The sequence below is a fragment of the Oncorhynchus gorbuscha genome, linkage group LG23 (genome assembly GCF_021184085.1).
Source record: "Oncorhynchus gorbuscha isolate QuinsamMale2020 ecotype Even-year linkage group LG23, OgorEven_v1.0, whole genome shotgun sequence".
Taxonomy (NCBI): Eukaryota; Metazoa; Chordata; class Actinopteri; order Salmoniformes; family Salmonidae; genus Oncorhynchus; species Oncorhynchus gorbuscha.
Genome location: NC_060195.1, coordinates 28,475,767 through 28,494,545, shown reverse-complemented (window position 1 = coordinate 28,494,545; position 18,779 = coordinate 28,475,767). Strand labels below are relative to the sequence as shown.

Below are 18,779 nucleotides of genomic sequence, written 5' to 3'. Positions count from 1 at the left end.
GGTGCCAGTAATACAGGTAACAAGTGGTGGGCAGAGAAGCCTCTTAAAGAAGAAGTTACAGGTCCGTGAGAGCCTGAAATCTTGCTTGTTTGTAGGTAACCTAATACTTATTTTCCATCATAAGTTGCAAATAAATTCATAAAAATTCCTACAATGTGATTTTCTGGATTTTTTTTCTCATTTTGTTTGTCATAGATTAAGTGTACCTATGATGAAAATGACAGGCCTCTCTCATCTTTTGAAGTGGGAGAACTTGCACAATTGGTGGCTGACTAAATGCTTTTTTTGCCCCACTGTATTTGGGCCTTTAAAGTTACAAAACTAAATGTTCTCCATTATTTATTATTTTGGGGTGGACAGGGAGAGGTTGCTAATTTTCTCTGATTTTCCTGTGATTTATTTGAGCTGTCATGAACTGTCAAACAGTTGCAGCACACCCAATGTTTTCAGAACTGTCCTCATATTTCCTCGCGCATTCCTGCGTGCACAACACATCGAGAGAAATGTGTGGGCGCACGTGTATGTGGAGTCGGGGAGTTGTCAGAGTGCAGAGGCAAGGAGCGAGCGAGACAGAGAGAGGGAGAGAGATATAGAGGGAGGGGGGAGAGAGATAGAGAGAAGGGGAGGGAGGGAGAGAGAGGGGAGGGAGGGAGAGAGAGAGTGTGAGTTAGAAAGGGAGAGAGAGAGAGGGAGGGAGCGTTCTCTCCCGGTGCACTTGGCAGTTAGTTGCGGGCTGCTGTGCTGTTGCTGTCGTGGCGGTGTGGCTAGTCGCGGGGAACTTTAGCACACTGGAGCCCGAAGTCCCACTCTCTCACCTGCGCAGTTTGGAGCTGCCATGGGTCTCGCGCCTGGATTTACAATCTTAATCATTCTGCCGGCCTTTCTTCACACGAGCGGCCTGTATATCGCCAGTAGCGTAGGTAGGTAAATGTGCGACTTATGTTTACAATATTTTACTGTTTCCATACGCCGGGGTTCAATTGGGTAGGCGCAACCTTCAGTGCGCACTGTGCGCCCAACAGCGTAGCCTAGGCTATAGTCGAGTTATATACATACCCTAAAGCATCCATTTTCAACTTAATAGATGGATGAAGGTTCCCGATACATTTCCCAGAGAATCGTCTCTGTACTGTGGCATAAGGGCAGGCAGTGTTGTGAAGTGTGCGTTTCTCTCCCCTCTCCTCATCCCGGTGGTGACGCGGGCGCGCGGTTCAGGTTTTCGGACAGTCAGGGCAGGATAATTCACTTTGGCTTTGTAAAGGATGCAAGGTTTGTTTGCCATGGAGTAACCGTATCTGATTAGGTGGAGATCGCTGCTATCGATTTGGCCACAGGACAGAAAGATCGGATGTTATTGATTATAAATTAACATAATTCCGTTACATTTGAGAATAATGATAATAATAATAATAAACATAGCAGAATAATATAATTGCACAGTGTTTTACAGACAACTTTTTTTATTTAGTGTTTATGGGGAAAATATAGCTTATTGAAACTGTTATTATAGGATCAGTCTGATGAGATCTTGAAGGAATCAGGTGCCTGGTACCTCTCCCTCATCCAGGGCTCTTCCTAGCTTTTGGGGGGCCCTAAGCCATATTTGGTGGACTGGTGCAGATTTTTATTTAAAAAATCAGTTTTAAAACCAATTGCATGCGATTCTACTCATTTTTCCATGGGGCAGATTGAACTTTGCCATTTTAAAGCTAATTTCATGGAGTTCGAAACATTTTGACATGGAATGGAAAAAACATTTAGCAATTTCAAAGCAAATTTCCTGTAATTCTACATATTTTGCCATGACTTATGCCATGTTAATATGATATCTGAGTGAGAGTGACTAGCAAAATCAGTGGGGCCCCTTGAGCATGGCAGTTAACCCCCAACAACTGCTCCCCAGGCGCCCTGCCGATGACGTGGATGGCGATTAAGGCAGCCCCCTGCACCCCTCTTATTCAGAAGGGTTGGGTTAAATGCGGAAGACACATTTCAGTTGAATGAATTCCCCTTTCCCGTAGAGGTCAGGGTCTGGGCACGTGCCTTGTGTGCCCGGTCAGTATTTCAGCCATGATTGCTACAAGGTTTAGATAGCTGGCTAAACTACCTTACCTAGCAATCTATACAATGTTAGCTGACATGGGCTAATTGAGTGACTGTTAGTGACTGACATAAGAAAAGGAAAACTGCTGATGCACAACCATATACTATCCTAACTAACAGGAAGTTGAGACCTTGACTGGCTTCCTAAAAAAAAGAGGTGCCCTTAGCGACTGCAAGGCCCAAGCGGCAATATATGTCACTTGTACCTATAAACACCACTGTTCTCAACTGCTTATTCTCACAACTGTTAGATAACAATATCCATTATAGACACGCATTATGCCTATAGTGATTAAAACACCATATTTATTATCTGTGTAAAGACGTCCATTTCAGATATTAATAATAATATTGAGTGATATTGAGAAGGACAGTCGGAGGGTTAGTGTCACACTGATATGATCTAGTGTTGTGACTGTGAGTTGTGGTATGTGGGCGAGGTGCTGCTTTCTGTCACTAGTGGTCCCGGAGGGAGCATCTCTCTCTCTCTCTCTCTCTCTCTCTCTCTCTCTCTCTCTCTCTCTCTCTCTCTCTCTCTCTGTCTCTCTCTCGCACATCTAAAAGCCGCCTCAGAGGGAGGTGTCACTGTCAGTGCCACAGTTTTAAGGCGATGCGTCACCAAGAAAACGGCCTGTAATGCTTAGAGACCTGGTTATGGGGAAGTAGTAATGACGCAATAGGCTAATATAACTTTTATAATGAATTAGTTTGCCCTGTGTTTTCTGCTCTCTAGGCTAATCTCCTTGTGTTGTTGTCTCCTTGTGTGTCCACGAGGCGTTGTTATTAAGCCAACCTAGTGTTTCTTTACTCAACTGCATGCTATGGAAGTCAGCTCCATGGGAACCATGGCAGGCGGCGAGAAAACATTATTCAGCGTGTGAGAGTCGCAATTAGCACCTTGATCTTCTGCTGCTCTCTCTGTTGTCTCTGTGCTGCTGTGTGTGAGGAGAGGACTGAGAAGGAGAGAGACGCACACGCACCCAACACACTGCCACTGCTGAGGCTGCCGTTTCCATGCGCGCTGCCCTGCAAAATGTGGGGTCACATCTGGGTTCAGAGGTGTGTGTGTGTGTGTGTGTGTGTGTGTGTGTGTGTGTGTGTGTGTGTGTGTGTGTGTGTGTGTGTGTGTGTGTGTGTGTGTGTGTGTGTGTGTGTGTGTGTGTGTGTGTGTGTGTGTGTGTGTGTGTGTGTGTGTGTGTGTGTGTTGGAGAGGCTTATTTGATTGAAATCCATGCAGATTTTCTCAGTGATCAAGAAGTGATGCAATTAAGATGACCTCTCTTTCCATCTCTCTCTCTCTTTCCCTTTGTCTCACTGTCATTCTCTAATATACTCCCTTACCTCCCCTTTCCCTCTTTCTCTTGCTGTCATTCTCTAATATACTCCCTTACCTCCCCTTTCCCTCTCTCTCTCTCTCTTATGTTGTCATTCTCTAATATACCCCCTTACCTCCCCTTTCCCTCTCTCTCTCTCTTTTGCTGTCATTCTCTAATATACTCCCTTACCTCCCCTTTCCCTCTTTCTCTTGCTGTCATTCTCTAATATACTCCCTTACCTCCCCTTTCCCTCTCTCTCTCTCTCTTATGTTGTCATTCTCTAATATACCCCCTTACCTCCCCTTTCCCTCTCTCTCTCTCTCTCTCTCTTTTGCTGTCATTCTCTAATATACTCCCTTACCTCCCCTTTCCCTCTTTCTCTTGCTGTCATTCTCTAATATACTCCCTTACCTCCCCTTTCCCTCTCTCTCTCTCTCTCTTATGTTGTCATTCTCTAATATACCCCCTTACCTCCCCTTTCTCTCTCTCTCTCTTTTGCTGTCATTCTCTAATATACTCCCTTACCTCCCCTTTCCCTCTTTCTCTTGCTGTCATTCTCTAATATACTCCCTTACCTCCCCTTTCCCTCTTTCTCTTGCTGTCATTCTCTAATATACTCCCTTACCTCCCCTTTCCCTCTCTCTCTCTCTCTTATGTTGTCATTCTCTAATATACTCCCTTACCTCCCCTTTCCCTCTCTCTCTCTCTCTTATGTTGTCATTCTCTAATATATCCCATTACCTCCCCTTTCTCTCTCTCTCTCTCTCTCTCTCTCTCTCTCTCTCTCTCTCTCTCTCTCTCTCTCTCTCTCTCTCTCTTTTGCTGTCATTCTCTAATATACTCCCTTACCTCCCCTTTCCCTCTCTCTCGCTGTCATTCTCTTATATACTCCCTTACCTCCCCTTTCTCCCTCTCTCTCGCTGTCATTCTCTAATATACTCCCTTACCTCCCCTTTCCCTCTCTCTCGCTGTCATTCTCTTATATACTCCCTTACCTCCCCTTTCTCCCTCTCTCTCGCTGTCATTCTCTAATATACCCCCTTAACTCCCCTTTCCCTCTTTCTCTCGCTGTCATTCTCTAATATACCTCCTTACCTTCCATTTCCTTCTTTCTCTCACTGTCATTCTCTAATATACCTCCTTACCTTCCATTTCCTTCTTTCTCTCACTGTCATTCTCTAATATACCCCCTTAACTCCCCTTTCCCTCTTTCTCTCACTGTCATTCTCTAATATACCCCCTTACCTTCCATTTCCTTCTTTCTCTCTTCTCTTATTCTCTCATTCCTCCCCTTCATATCCTCTTTTCTCCTTCACTCTCCCTCTGCATTCTTCTCTCACCTCTCCTCTCACCTCCTATTTCTCCCATTCACCTCTCTCCTCCCTTCCTGTCTTCTCCCGTCCTCTCTCTCACCCCCTATTCAGACTCCCTGCAGCATGTCCTGGGGGAGTATGGACTGGTGAGGCCCGTGAGCGTGGACGCAGACGGCCACTTCTTGTCCCACGCTGTGTCAGCCGGCCTGGTGGGTGCGGGGCAGTCCCGTAGGCGCTGGAGGAGAGAGGCTGGAGAGAACGGGGGAGAAGGAGAAAGAGGTGAAGAAAAAGAGGGAATGTACGAGGAGGAGGACGGTGGGCCCCGACACAGACAGCTTTATTACAACGTCACCGTCTTCGGCCGGGAGTTCCACCTGCGTCTGCGTCACAACGCGCGACTGGTGGTCCCCGGAGCCAAGATGGAGTGGCATGACGATGACGACAGCAACGGGACAGCCACGCGCTCCGAGCCACTGCAGGGAGACTGTTTATATGTGGGTGATGTCACAGACATGCCCGGAACCACCGTAGCCATCAGCAACTGTGACGGCCTGGTGAGTTTTGGTTGTTTCGGTTACTGTAGAGTCAATGCAATCCACTGAACACATTATGACTGATCTCCAATGGGAACATTTCCTGTTTCTCAGCACTGTTACATGCTGTACTAGGGTTGTCCTTTCTGCTCCTCTTTTCTACCCTGTACTAGGGTTGTCCTTCTTCCTGCTCCTCCTTTCTACCCTGTACTAGGGTTGTCCTTCTTCCTGCTCCTCTTTTCTACCCTGTACTAGGGTTGTCCTTCTTCCTGCTCCTCCTTTCTACCCTGTACTAGGGTTGTCCTTCTTCCTGCTCCTCTTTTCTACCCTGTACTAGGGTTGTCCTTCTTCCTGCTCCTCTTTTCTACCCTGTACTAGGGTTGTCCTTCTTCCTGCTCCTCCTTTCTACCCTGTACTAGGGTTGTCCTTCTTCCTGCTCCTCTTTTCTACCCTGTACTAGGGTTGTCCTTCTTCCTGCTCCTCCTTTCTACCCTGTACTAGGGTTGTCCTTCTTCCTGCTCCTCTTTTCTACCCTGTACTAGGGTTGTCCTTCTTCCTGCTCCTCTTTTCTACCCTGTACTAGGGTTGTCCTTCTTCCTGCTCCTCCTTTCTACCCTGTACTAGGGTTGTCCTTCTTCCTGCTCCTCTTTTCTACCCTGTACTAGGGTTGTCCTTCTTCCTGCTCCTCTTTTCTACCCTGTACAGTATTTGCTGATTGGTGGAGCTTGGTCAAGCTCTGTAGTTTATGAACATTTAGCTCATTTGACTGGATGAGATGTGCTGGTGATGTTTCTGTTTTGTAAACCTGTTATGGATTGTGCCAAGACGTTGCTCTTAAGGCGTCTCACCATTCAATGGCCTGTAAAGCATGTGGAGTGAGGTTATCAGTCACCAATCCTATCCCCTTCTTTAGAATGTGTGTGTGTGTGTGTGTGTGTGTGTGTGTGTGTGTGTGTGTGTGTGTGTGTGTGTGTGTGTGTGTGTGTGTGTGTGTGTGTGTGTGTGTGTGTGTGTGTGTGTGTGTGTGTGTGTGTGTGTGTGTGTGTGTGTGTGTGTGTGTGTGTGTGTGTGTGTCAACGACTGCAAGACAGCGTGATCAATCATGTCTGAGTTTCCATAGGAACGCCCAGTGCAGTTAATAGACCAATAAGAAAGAGAGTACCAATCCTCTCTGCCAATGACAGCTAGTTTCCAGCTTTCCCCTCCCCACTCAGACCATTATACAGACAGTCCTAGCAAAATTCTTGCTTTAAAAATTGCTCTTGCTAAGAAGCTATTTTTGTTTCTTTAAAAACATTTTGATTGAAAACAATCACAGTAAGGTAATTCATTGTTACCCAGAAATGATTTGATTTTGAGATAAAAATGGCTGCATTGGACCTTTAAGAAGAGAAATTGTAGAAATAGGCAGTTAACTAGTGACGACCCCTTGACTTCTCTCTGGTAACTGAACCATGTTAGGTAGGTACTGTATTTCGGAAAATTAATCAACTGAATGATGTGTTTGGAGGGAGGGAGGGAGGGAGAGAGAGAGAGACTGTGATCAGGTCTTGTTGAGGAGATGCAGGAGACTCCTGTACACTGTTGGCTGGGAAGATGGAAGAGAATTGGTTTCACTTTTAAATAAAGTTCAGTACAGAAATCCTAACCTAGCCTCTTGGAATATTTTATGCATGAGTGTGTGTGGTTATAAACCTATGCCCTGCTAATGGCTTTCCCCCTGGTCTAGCATACACGTGTGTGTGTGTGTGTTATTCTCTGCTCTCCTCTATGCATTAGAGAGATTACATTTAGAACTGGTTATCAATGGGATCTCTTTTGGACCCAAATCTTCACTAGTCTACATCTCTTTTGGGCCCAGAACTTCACTACTCTACATCTCTATTAGACCCATATCTTCACTACTCTACATCTCTATTGGGCCCAGATCTTTACTACTCTACATCTCTATTGGGCCCAGATCTTTACTACTCTACATCTCTATTGGGCCCAGATCTTTACTACTCTACATCTCTATTGGGCCCAGATCTTTACTACTCTACATCTCTATTGGTCCCAGACCTTCACTACTCTACATCTCTATTGGGCCCAGATCTTCACTACTCTACATCTCTGCAATCAGACAGACAGACAGGCGGACGGACAGACGGACAGACAGAAAAACAGAGAGACAGACAGAGAAGCCTGGATGCCCCTGTAGCCCTGAGTAGAACTGTGTAATAGACACTCAGAAAGGCTCAGTGATAGAATAGACATACAGTGCATTCGGAAAGTATTCAGACCCCATGACTTTTTCCACATTTTGATTCGTTACAGCCTTATTCTAAAATGGGTTAAATAAAAAAATGTCTTCAGCAATCTGGGATGGGCGGATGTTAGACCTATCATTATCCCTGCTACAGCTCAGCAACAGGTGGGAGAACACCTGGCCAGCGGAGAAATGTATTACACACGCACCTGGTCACAGCTGGGAAGCTAGCAGCCCACATGGTCACACAGCACTCCAACTTATGGCAGATACATGCATGGTGAATACAGACTTCAGAAGGAGCCAGACAAACCTCACCAGGCATAGAGAAGTGATCTGCGATGTAGGGTGATCAGAGAGCGTTTCCCTCTCTTTCATCTGTTCTCTTTATCCCCCCTTTCACTCCCCCCTCCATCTCCGTTTTATCTCGATCTATCTCCGTTTTATCTCGATCTACCCTCTCTCTCCCTATCCCCCTTCTCTCTCCCCCTTTCAATCCCCCTCCATCTCCGTTTTATCTCGATCTACCCTCTCTCTCTCTCCCTATCCCCCTTCTCTCTACCCCCTCTTTCTACTCCCCCTCCATCTCCGTTTTATCTCGATCTACCCTCTCTCTCTCTCCCTAACCCCCTTCTCTCTCCCCCTTTCACTCCCCCCTCCATCTCCGTTTTATCTCGATCTACCCTCTCTCTCTCTCCCTATCCCCCTTCTCTCTCCCCCCTTTCAATCCCCCCTCCATCTCCGTTTTATCTCGATCTACCCTCTCTCTCTCTCCCTATCCCCCTTCTCTCTCCCCCTCCATCTCCGTTTTATCTCGATCTACCCTCTCTCTCTCCCTATCCCCCTCTCTCTCTCCCCCTCCTATCCCCCTCCATCTCCGTTTTATCTCGATCTACCCCTCTCTCTCTCCCTCTCCCCCTCCATCTCCGTTTTATCTCGATCTACCCTCTCTCCTCCCTCCCCCTCTCTCTCCCTATCCATCCCCTTCTCTCTCTCTCCCTATCCCCCCTTCTCTCCCTCCATCTCCGTTTTATCTCGATCTACCCCTCTCTCTCTCCCTATCCCCCTTCTCTCTCCCCCTTTCACTCCCCCTCCATCTCCGTTTTATCTCGATCTACCCTCTCTCTCTCCCTATCCCCCTTCTCTCTCCCCCTTTCACTCCCCCTCCATCTCCGTTTTATCTCGATCTACCCTCTCCCCCTCTCTCTCTCCCTATCCCCCTTCTCTCTCCCTATCCCCCTTTCACTCCCCCCCTCCATCTCCGTTTTATCTCGATCTACCCTCTCTCTCTCCCTATCCCCCTTCTCTCTCCCCCTTTCACTCCCCCTCCATCTCCGTTTTATCTCGATCTACCCTCTCTCTCTCCCTATCCCCCTTCTCTCTCCCCCTTTCACTCCCCCTCCATCTCCGTACCCTCTCTCTCTTCCCTATCCCCCTTCTCTCTCCCCCTTTATCTCGATCTATCCCCTCTCTCTCTCCCTATCCCCCCCTTCTCTCTCCCCCGTTTTTTCGATCTACCCCCCCTCCATCTCCGTTTTATCTCGTTTTATCTATCCCTCTCTCTCTCTCCCTATCCCCCTTCTCTCTCCCCCTTTCACTCCCCCTCCATCTCCGTTTTATCTCGATCTACCCTCTCTCTCTCCCTATCCCCCTTCTCTCTCCCCCTTTCCTCCCCCCCTCCATCTCCGTTTTATCTCGATCTACCCTCTCTCTCTCTCCTATCCCCCTCTCTCTCCCTATCCCCCTCCCCCGTTTTTCTCTCTCCCCCTTTCTACTCCCCTTTCACTCCCCCTCCATCTCCGTTTTATCTCGATCTACCCTCTCTCTCTCCCTATCCCCCTTCTCTCTCCCCCTTTCACTACCCCCCCTCCATCTCCGTTTTATCTCGATCTACCCCTCTCTCTCTCCCTATCCCCCTTCTCTCTCCCCCTTTCACTCCCCCTCCATCTCCGTTTTATCTCAATCTACCCTCTCTCTCTCTCCCTATCCCCCTTCTCTCTCCCCCTTTCACTCCCCCTCCATCTCCGTTTTATCTCGATCTCCGTTTTATCTCGATCTACCCTCTCTCTCTCTCCCTATCCCCCTTCTCTCTCCCCCTTTCACTCCCCCTCCATCTCCGTTTTATCTCGATCTACCCTCTCTCTCTCTCCCTATCCCCCTTCTCTCTCCCCCTTTCACTCCCCCTCCATCTCCGTTTTATCTCGATCTACCCTCTCTCTCTCCCTATCCCCCTCTCTCTCTCCCCCTTTCACTCCCCCTCCATCTCCGTTTTATCTCGATCTACCCTCTCTCTCTCTCCCTATCCCCCTTCTCTCTCCCCCTTTCCTCCCCCTCCATCTCCGTTTTATCTCGATCTATCCCCCTTCCTCTCCCCCTTTCTCCCCCTCCTCTCCCTATCCCCCTTCTCTCTCCCCCTTTCACTCCCCCTCCATCTCCGTTTTATCTCGATCTACCCTCTCTCTCTCTCCCTATCCCCCTCTCTCTCTCCCCCTTTCACTCCCCCTCCATCTCCGTTTTATCTCGATCTACCCTCTCTCTCTCTCCCTATCCCCCTTCTCTCTCCCCCTTTCACTCCCCCTCCATCTCCGTTTTATCTCGATCTACCCTCTCTCTCTCCCTATCCCCCTTCTCTCTCCCCCTTTCACTCCCCCTCCATCTCCGTTTTATCTCGATCTACCCTCTCTCTCTCTCCCTATCCCCCTTCTCTCTCCCCCTTTCACTCCCCCTCCATCTCCGTTTTATCTCGATCTACCCTCTCTCTCTCTCCCTATCCCCCTTCTCTCTCCCCCTTTCACTCCCCCTCCATCTCCGTTTTATCTCGATCTACCCTCTCTCTCTCTCCCTATCCCCCTTCTCTCTCCCCCTTTCACTCCCCCTCCATCTCCGTTTTATCTCGATCTACCCTCTCTCTCTCTCCCTATCCCCCTTCTCTCTCCCCCTTTCCTCCCCCTCCATCTCCGTTTTATCTCGATCTACCTCTCTCTCCCTATCCCCCTTCTCTCTCCCCCTTTCCTCCCCCTCCATCTCCGTTTTATCTCGATCTACCCTCTCTCTCTCCCTATCCCCCTATCCCCCCTCCCCCTCCATCTCCGTTTTATCTCTCTCTCCCCCTATCCCCCTTTCACTCCCCCTTTCCCCCTCCATCTCCGTTTTATCTCGATCTACCCTCTCTCTCTCTCCCTATCCCCCTTCTCTCTCCCCCTTTCTCCCCCCCCTCCATCTCCGTTTTATCTCGATCTTCCCTCTCTCTCTCTCCCTATCCCCCTTCTCTCTCCCCCTTTCACTCCCCCTCCATCTCCCGTTTTATCTCGATCTACCCTCCCCCTCTCTCTCCCTATCCCCCGTTTTTCTCTCTCCCCCTTTCACTCCCCCCCCTCCATCTCCGTTTTATCTCGATCTACCCTCTCTCTCTCCCTATCCCCCTTCTCTCTCCCCCTTTCACTCCCCCTCCATCTCCGTTTTATCTCGATCTACCCTCTCTCTCTCTCCCTATCCCCCTTCTCTCTCCCCCTTTCCTCCCCCTCCATCTCCGTTTTATCTCGATCTACCCTCTCTCTCTCTCCCTATCCCCCTCTCTCTCTCCCCCCTTTCACTCCCCCTCCATCTCCGTTTTATCCGTTTTATCTCGATCTACCCTCTCTCTCTCTCCCTATCCCCCTTCTCTCTCCCCCTTTCACTCCCCCTCCATCTCCGTTTTATCTCGATCTACCCTCTCTGTCTCTCCCTATCCCCCTCCCCGTTTTATCTCTCTACCCCCCTCTATCCCCCTTCTCTCTCCCCCCCTCCCCCTCCATCTCCGTTTTATCTCGATCTACCCTCTCTCTCTCCCTATCCCCCTTCCCCCTCTCCCCCTCCCCCTCTTCTACCCTCTCCCCTCCATCTCCTTTTTATCTCGATCTACCCTCTCTCTCTCTCCCTATCCCCCTTCTCTCTCCCCCTTTCACTCCCCCTCCATCTCCGTTTTATCTCGATCTACCCTCTCTCTCTCTCCCTATCCCCCTTCTCTCTCCCCCTTTCACTCCCCCTCCATCTCCGTTTTATCTCGATCTACCCTCTCTCTCTCTCCCTATCCCCCTTCTCTCTCCCCCTTTCACTCCCCCCTCCATCTCCGTTTTATCTCGATCTACCCTCTCTCTCTCTCCCTATCCCCCTTCTCTCTCCCCCTTTCACCCTCTCTCTCTCTCCCTATCCCCCTCCCCTCCATCTCCATTTTATCTCGATCTCTCTCTCCCCTTTCTCTCCATCTCCCTATCCCCCTCTCTCCCCCTTCTCTCTCCCCCTTTCTCCCCCTCCATCTCCGTTTTATCTCGATCTACCCTCTCTCTCTCTCCCTATCCCCCTTCTCTCTCCCCCTTTCACTCCCCCTCCATCTCCGTTTTATCTCGATCTACCCCTCTCTCTCTCCCTATCCCCCCTTCTCTCTCTACCCTCTTTCACTCCCCCTCCATCTCCGTTTTATCTCGATCTACCCCTCTCTCTCTCCCTATCCCCCTTCTCTCTCCCCCTCCATCTCCGTTTTATCTCGATCTACCCTCTCTCTCTCTCCCTATCCCCCTTCTCTCTCCCCCCTCCATCTCCGTTTTATCTCGATCTACCCTCTCTCTCTCTCCCTATCCCCCCCTTCTCTCTCCCCTCTTTCTCGCTCCCTGTCTTTCCCACAGCCACCAGCGGTAGAGACAGGTTGGATAGCTTTTCTAATGATGCTATTAAAAGTGCCGGGGGAAGGAGGGGGAGGAGGAGGAAGAGAGCGAGAGAGATTGGTCCTTTAGCAGGTGGTCGTGTCTGTTTTCTAACAGTGTTCTATCACCTAGGGTGAAGGGTGTTGCACTCGCTCTCCTTCCTATGGTGGATGAACTGGAGAAACAGCATAGTTTGTCTATATTTGGTTGTCCCTGTGCTGTAATGTATGTAGATTGTTGAACGATAAGTTAGAGACGGCCTTTAGGTGTCGCGTTTTGTAGCCCCTAGGTGTGTGCCTGTGTCTGTCTGTCTGTCTCGGTCTGTGTTATTAATGCACAGCATCAGCTGGGAGAAACTTGTCTATTTTTGTATTTGCGTTGAAAACAGGCTTTCATAACCACCTCGGAATCCAGACACAAACGGAAACACCAAAGGCATTTACAGGTGTTGCAAAAGGATTGTTCTAGATCCGATTGGATTTGCCAAGGTCCCCAACAATGGAATTTTTCATTTTGTGATGTTACTCTTGGATGCGCTACGTATTGTGGGTACACATCCATTTAAATGCTTTTTCACCATGCTATTCAATTTAAATACGATGTCACTATCTGTCTATAAATACCACCTGCCAGGCCATAATGGTAAATAATCATTTGTTCTTAACCTGCCTGCTAAAATAAAGGTTAAATAAACATAATAAATATGTAAATGGTGTCTGAGTCTATTCTTGATTAAGTTCCACAGTCCTTGTTGCTGTGTAACAGAGTCATTCCTCACGAAACCGAGGAAAAACAAGACTATGATTTTGGGGATTTTCACTAAATGTAATCCATAGAATAGAGTCCTTTGGAGGAAGGATTGTTTACATATATTGGACATTTGTATCTAGGAGCATAATTGAGAAATAATTACTCAAAGTTGGCATATATATGCCATTTTAGCCTTACCCAGGCCTCCTTTAAGACTCCATAATGTTTAATCCATAATATTTCATCCATAGCCAAAATGTGTGTTATATGTGTAATTGATCACTTGCTCTGTAATATGATTACTAATGAGTTTTTTTAAAATTAAATACATTAATTTATTAATATTGAAATATGTAAACATTAATATTGAAATAATTTAGCAAATGTTTTTTATTGTTGAATATAATATACTCTATGGGCATATCAACGTTCCAGAGTGGGATCTCTTCTAGTTTTAAAGTTATGGCCCATTTTATATAGATTAATGTCATTCTCAATATAACCAATCACAGTCACCCTTTCACTTGTATCATGGCACATCCTGCAAATCACCAGCAGAGGGCGACCATTTTGAATCCATTTTCACATTCACTCTGTTGGTAACACTTACAAATTGGATCATAACTCTAAAAGTAGCAGAGATCTCACTCTGATATGCCCGTACAATATATAATGTTATGTTCAAAATATATTGAAATGTTCAACAAGCTCTTACAGTCTCAGTAAAGAATTAGACTTTCATCAATGTTTCTCAAATGTCACATTTTGAAGTTGTTGCAATTGTCACATTTCAAAGTCTTTAAGATTAAATTTAGGCCTTAACTCTGAATTTGTAAAGTTAGGGTTTAATCATTAACTCTGAATTCTTAAGGTTAGGCATGAACTCAGAATGGTTAGGGTAAGGGTTAATGTTTGGGATACGTTTAAAACAAACATATCAGAAATTATCACTGGCAGTGGTGGAAAAAGTACCCAATTGTCATACTTGAGGAAAAGTATAGATACCTTAATAGAAAGTTACTCAAGTAAAAGTGAAAGTCAGCCAGTAAAATAGTACTTGAGTAAAAGTCTAAAATGATTTGGTTTTAAATATAATTAAGTATCAAAATTAAATGTAATTGCTAAAATATACTTAAGTAGCAAAAGTAAAAGTATAAATCATTTAAAATATATTATATTAATGCAAAGCAGAAGGGACCATTTTCTTGTTTTGAAAATGAACGGATAGCCAGGAGCACACTCCAACACTCCAACATATTATTAATGGAAGATGCATTTGTGTTTAGTGAGTCCAGAGGAGGTAGGGATGACCACGTGTTCTCTTGAAACATGCGTGAATTTTCCTGTCCTGCTAAGCTAAGCATTCAAAATATAATGAATATAATATGATATAATATCAAATATAATATCAAATAAAATATAATATAATAATTTGGTTGTCAGGGAAAATGTATGGAGTAAAGTAAAAGTTGTCAAAATAAATAGTAAAGTACAGATACCCCCAAATATTACTTAATGTAGTACTTTAAAGTATTTTTACACTACTGATCACTGGATTCAAACATGCAACCATAGAAACCAGAGGCAGATGCCTGAAAAAAATAGCCAAATCAAACATTTTATGTATATATTATTTTAGCAAAGTGTTACTCATATTACAGAGAAAGCTCTATAGCTTCATATGACATCTATGTTTGCTTATTATTACTCAATGATGCTTTAGAGACAATTGTTAAATATATGTGAACAATCCTTCCTCCAAAATGATTACATTTTGTGAAAATCCTCCAAATCATGGTATTTTTTTGTTTCGGTTTCATGAAGAATCTCAACGGAGAGATAGTCTACAGATGCTGTACTGTTCAGTCTTTGCATCCCACCCCAGTATCACATGTCAGCAGAGGACTTAATCATGCCAGTTTACAGGCCAGCCAGTCACATCAGGCAGGCGTGGCAGTGTTTAGGCTGGGACCTGATGATCACAATAATAGACTCACACCAAGTGCCAATGACACGTCCATTTACCCCAGACAGCCCCGTAACAGTCATTACATCTACATTATAGAGCCATAGAAAACCATTCAGCCAGGCCAGGTAGTGGTGCGGCGTGGGGGGCTTGGGCCTCTATAGGCCTCTACAGTGTGTGTTTCATTCACACACACAGCGAGGGTCAGGCGAAAAGCAGCTCTCCATTGTAATCAGCTCAAATTGAAATGATGACATAAATTACAGAGCAACACTACAGCTGTTATTGACCCCAGTTGTCCCGGAGTGGCGGAAAGAGAAGAGAGAGTTGGGGCTGAGGGGCTGCAGGGAGAGCCAGGTGTGGGAGCGTAAAGGCTGACTGGGTATGAATGAGAAAGAGAAGAGAGAGATGGGGCTGAGGGGCTGCAGGCAGAGCCGGGTGTGGGAGCGTAAAGGCTGACTGGGTATAAATGAGAAAGAGAAGAGAGAGATGGGGCTGAGGGGCTGCAGGGAGAGCCGGGTGTGGGAGCGTAAAGGCTGACTGGTTATGAATGAGAAAGAGAAGAGAGAGATGGGGCTGAGGGGCTGCAGGGAGAGCCGGGTGTGGGAGCGTAAAGGCTGACTGGGTATGAATGAGAAAGAGAATGAGAGAGAGACTGCTAGAGTGACTCCACCATGCAGCATAGCCCACTCAGACACTCAAACACACAATTACTCAATCTAGGGCTATTATCAGGCAGTCAGTGGTAGGAACACTCTGACAGCGGTACGCTACTGCTGCGGTACATAGCTCAGAGCACAGCAGAGCAGAGCATGCTTTTACCACAGCTGTGATTGCAGTCTGCCTCTTATTCACTGCACTTAACCAGCCCCCCTGTTTTCCTCTCTCTCCCTCTAGCGATCTCTCTCTCTCTCTCTCTCTCTCTCTCTCTCTCTCTCTCTCTCTCTCTCTCTCTCTCTCTCTCTCTTTCTCTCCCTCTAGCGATCTTTCTCTCTCCCTCCCTCCCTCTAGCGATCTCTCTCTCTCTCTCTCTCTCTCTCTCTCTCTCTCTCCCTCTAGCGATCTTTCACTCTCTCTCTCTCTCTCTCTCTCTCTCTCTCTCTCTCTCTCTCTCTCTCTCTTACTCCTCTCTAGCGATCTCTTACTCTCTCTCGATCTTTCTCTCTCTCTCTCTCTCTCTCTCTCTCTCTCTCTCTCTCTCTCTCTCTCTCTCTCTCGATCTTTCTCTCTAGCGATCTTTCTCTCTCTCTCTCTCTCTCTCTCTCTCTCTCTCTCTCTCTCTCTCTCTCTCTCTCCCTCTAGCGATCTCTCTCTCTCTCTAGCGATTTGTCTCTCTCTCTCTCTCTCTCTCTCTCTCTCTCTCTCTCTCTCTCTCTCTCTCTCTCTCTCTCTCCCTCTAGCGATCTTTCTCTCTCTCTCTCTCTCTCTCTCTCTCTCTCGCTCTGGCTCGCTCTAGCGATCGTTCTCTCTCTATCTCGCTCTCTCTCTATCTCGCTCTCTCTCTCTCTCTCGCTCTCTCGCTCTCTCTCTCTCGCTCATTCTCTCGCACGCTCTCTTCCATTAAAAAACTGCTCGCAATACTAGGAGAATCTGAGTACAGTGATGTCACAATGAGGACAGTGGAATTTCACAATGAGGTTAGGCTTGGGCAGTATCCAGATTGTCATACCTTCATACCAACTTGTCATCCCGGGATATTTGTTAATAACAGCACTAAGCCTCTGTAATCCAAAGGTTAGCATTGCTAACAAGTACATGTAAAGTCTCATAGCAAATACTAGCTAAATGCTAACACTGCGAACATTTTATACAGACTCTGAAAAATAATTTGTAACTCATAATGTTATACAAGGATCATCAAGACAACTGATTTTGTATGTGTGATATCTAGTTCCGGTGGCATGCATTGAAGCACTTTCTTTTGCAAATTACTATGAAATAGCAGACTTATTTCTTAAAACTTGTCAATACTAAACATCATATTAAGCTTTGGGACGTTCATTGTGTGAAAAGAAATAACTAGCAGATCTATTAAGCTCCAGCAGCTTCAATTTGTCCATTCACAGTTCAGCTGTGTTCAGTTCAGCTCAGTTTCAGACAACAGAAAGAGCAGTCCGCTACTATCCGAGAGATTGTTTGTGACGAAATTACCTCTGCCCCCAACTTGCAATTAAAATCGGTAAATTAATCATCGGCAGTGCTCACTAATGAAGTGGATACCTATTCAACTAAAGTGGAAAGTCTGAAGAAGACAACCAATGCCACAGAGGGGTGACTTCAAGACCTGGGAATAGTGTGAGCTAAATTAGAAAGGATAATCAATTCCTAAAAGAGAAAAACAGAATCACTCAGTAATCATTCCTGTACATTCAATGTGTGGGTCACAGGACTTGAAACTGGTGTGGAAGCGGGCATCCCAACTTCTTTCATGAGCAATCTTTTCTATGAACTGTTCGGGCAGGAGAAGCTGGGTCCCATAGATCACCGCACGGGTTAATTCTGAAATAGCTTTCGTTGTATGATTGTAAGAATCCACAGCATTTCAGATGGGGCTTCATCCACCAGGCAAGAATGATCTTGACCTTCCAGAACCAAACACTCATGTTTCCACTGCAAGGTAGCTCAAGACTTCATTGAGAAGCACATCACACCCAACACACAAGGGGACAAGCCGACAGATGGAACACCCATGTGTGTCTCATTATTCAGGTATGCTATCCATGCACAATCATGCAGCCTAGCCACTAGTGGAAAAGTTCCCGATTGTCACACTTGAGGAAAAGTACATTGAAAATTGAAAATGTCTCAAGTAAAAGTGAAAGTCATCCATTAAAATACTACTTGAGTAAAAGTCTAAAAGTTTCTGGTTTTAAATGTACTTAAATGCCTCGCAAAGAAGGACACCAATTAGTAGATGGGTTAAAAAAAAGCAGACATTGAATATCTCTTTGAGCATGGTGAAGTCATTGCAGTTTTTCTCAACTGCTAAAACACTAAAACCCATTGGCTGAACAAAGTTCTCAGTTGCCTGGACTCATTTAGCTGATTATGCAGTCTGTTGTCAATACCTTAAACCATTTCACATGGTAAAACACCATTTGCAGATTTCACTTAGACTTTTCAGCAAAACTCTAAACACATTCTCCTTCTCAAAACACATTCTGCACTCTAATGCACATGTCATCCATACTGGTAAACAAAAGTGGCAACAATCAAATACAAATAGAGAACATGTCATTGATTGAACACAACCACTCAAAATTGATTTCTCCTGTTTCAAATGATGCGACACAACCAATATAAGCCAGTTCAGAGCAAACAGGTTGTTGAAGTTGGGAAAGTCTGAGAATGGATACTGTAGTACAGTGCATTGTAGGCTGTATACTGTACAATGGATGAATTGTATGGCCCTGAACATTGTGCTTTCCATTTATTAACAGAACTGACTGCTCAATAGATTTTGACTGGTTGCAGGTTCATATCAACAAAGAACAAGAATTACAGTATCACAGAGACAAAGGACAGGTTTGTGAGATGCAGGGTACTGTACTTGTTAAAATAGGGGTACAGGGAGGAGGAAGAACAAAAAACAAAATTGCAAAAAGTAAAAGAAGAATAGTAATTTCTGATAAATTTTGAGCTACTATGATAGAACATGTTTCCGTTCATCAAAATCAAATCAAATCAAATCAAATGTATTTATATAGCCCTTCGTACATCAGCTGATATCTCAAAGTGCTGTACAGAAACCCAGCCTAAAACCCCAAACAGCAAACAATGCAGGTGATCAAAAGACAATGACGGAAAAATATGATTTTTTTTTAATTAAAAATGTACTTCTCCATGAGAATTGTATGTTTTGAACAATGTG

The 18,779-nt window shown here is 45.9% G+C and overlaps 1 protein-coding gene across 2 annotated transcripts in view; it reads left to right on the top strand.

The window, feature by feature from the left end:
- Window positions 1–688: 688 nt before the first annotated feature.
- LOC124010832 (A disintegrin and metalloproteinase with thrombospondin motifs 2-like) overlaps window positions 689–18,779 on the top strand; it is a 286,969-nt gene continuing 268,878 nt past the window's right edge. The window contains exons 1-3 of one of the 2 annotated variants that reach the window (XM_046323552.1): window positions 795–920; window positions 3,053–3,162; window positions 4,844–5,286. In XM_046323552.1, coding sequence (XP_046179508.1) covers window positions 5,029–5,286 — 258 coding nt within the window. In that variant the 5' untranslated portion in view covers window positions 795–920; window positions 3,053–3,162; window positions 4,844–5,028. Of the gene's footprint in view, window positions 921–3,052; window positions 3,163–4,843; window positions 5,287–18,779 lie in introns of both variants that reach the window. The other variant, XM_046323551.1, reaches the window with a different exon arrangement.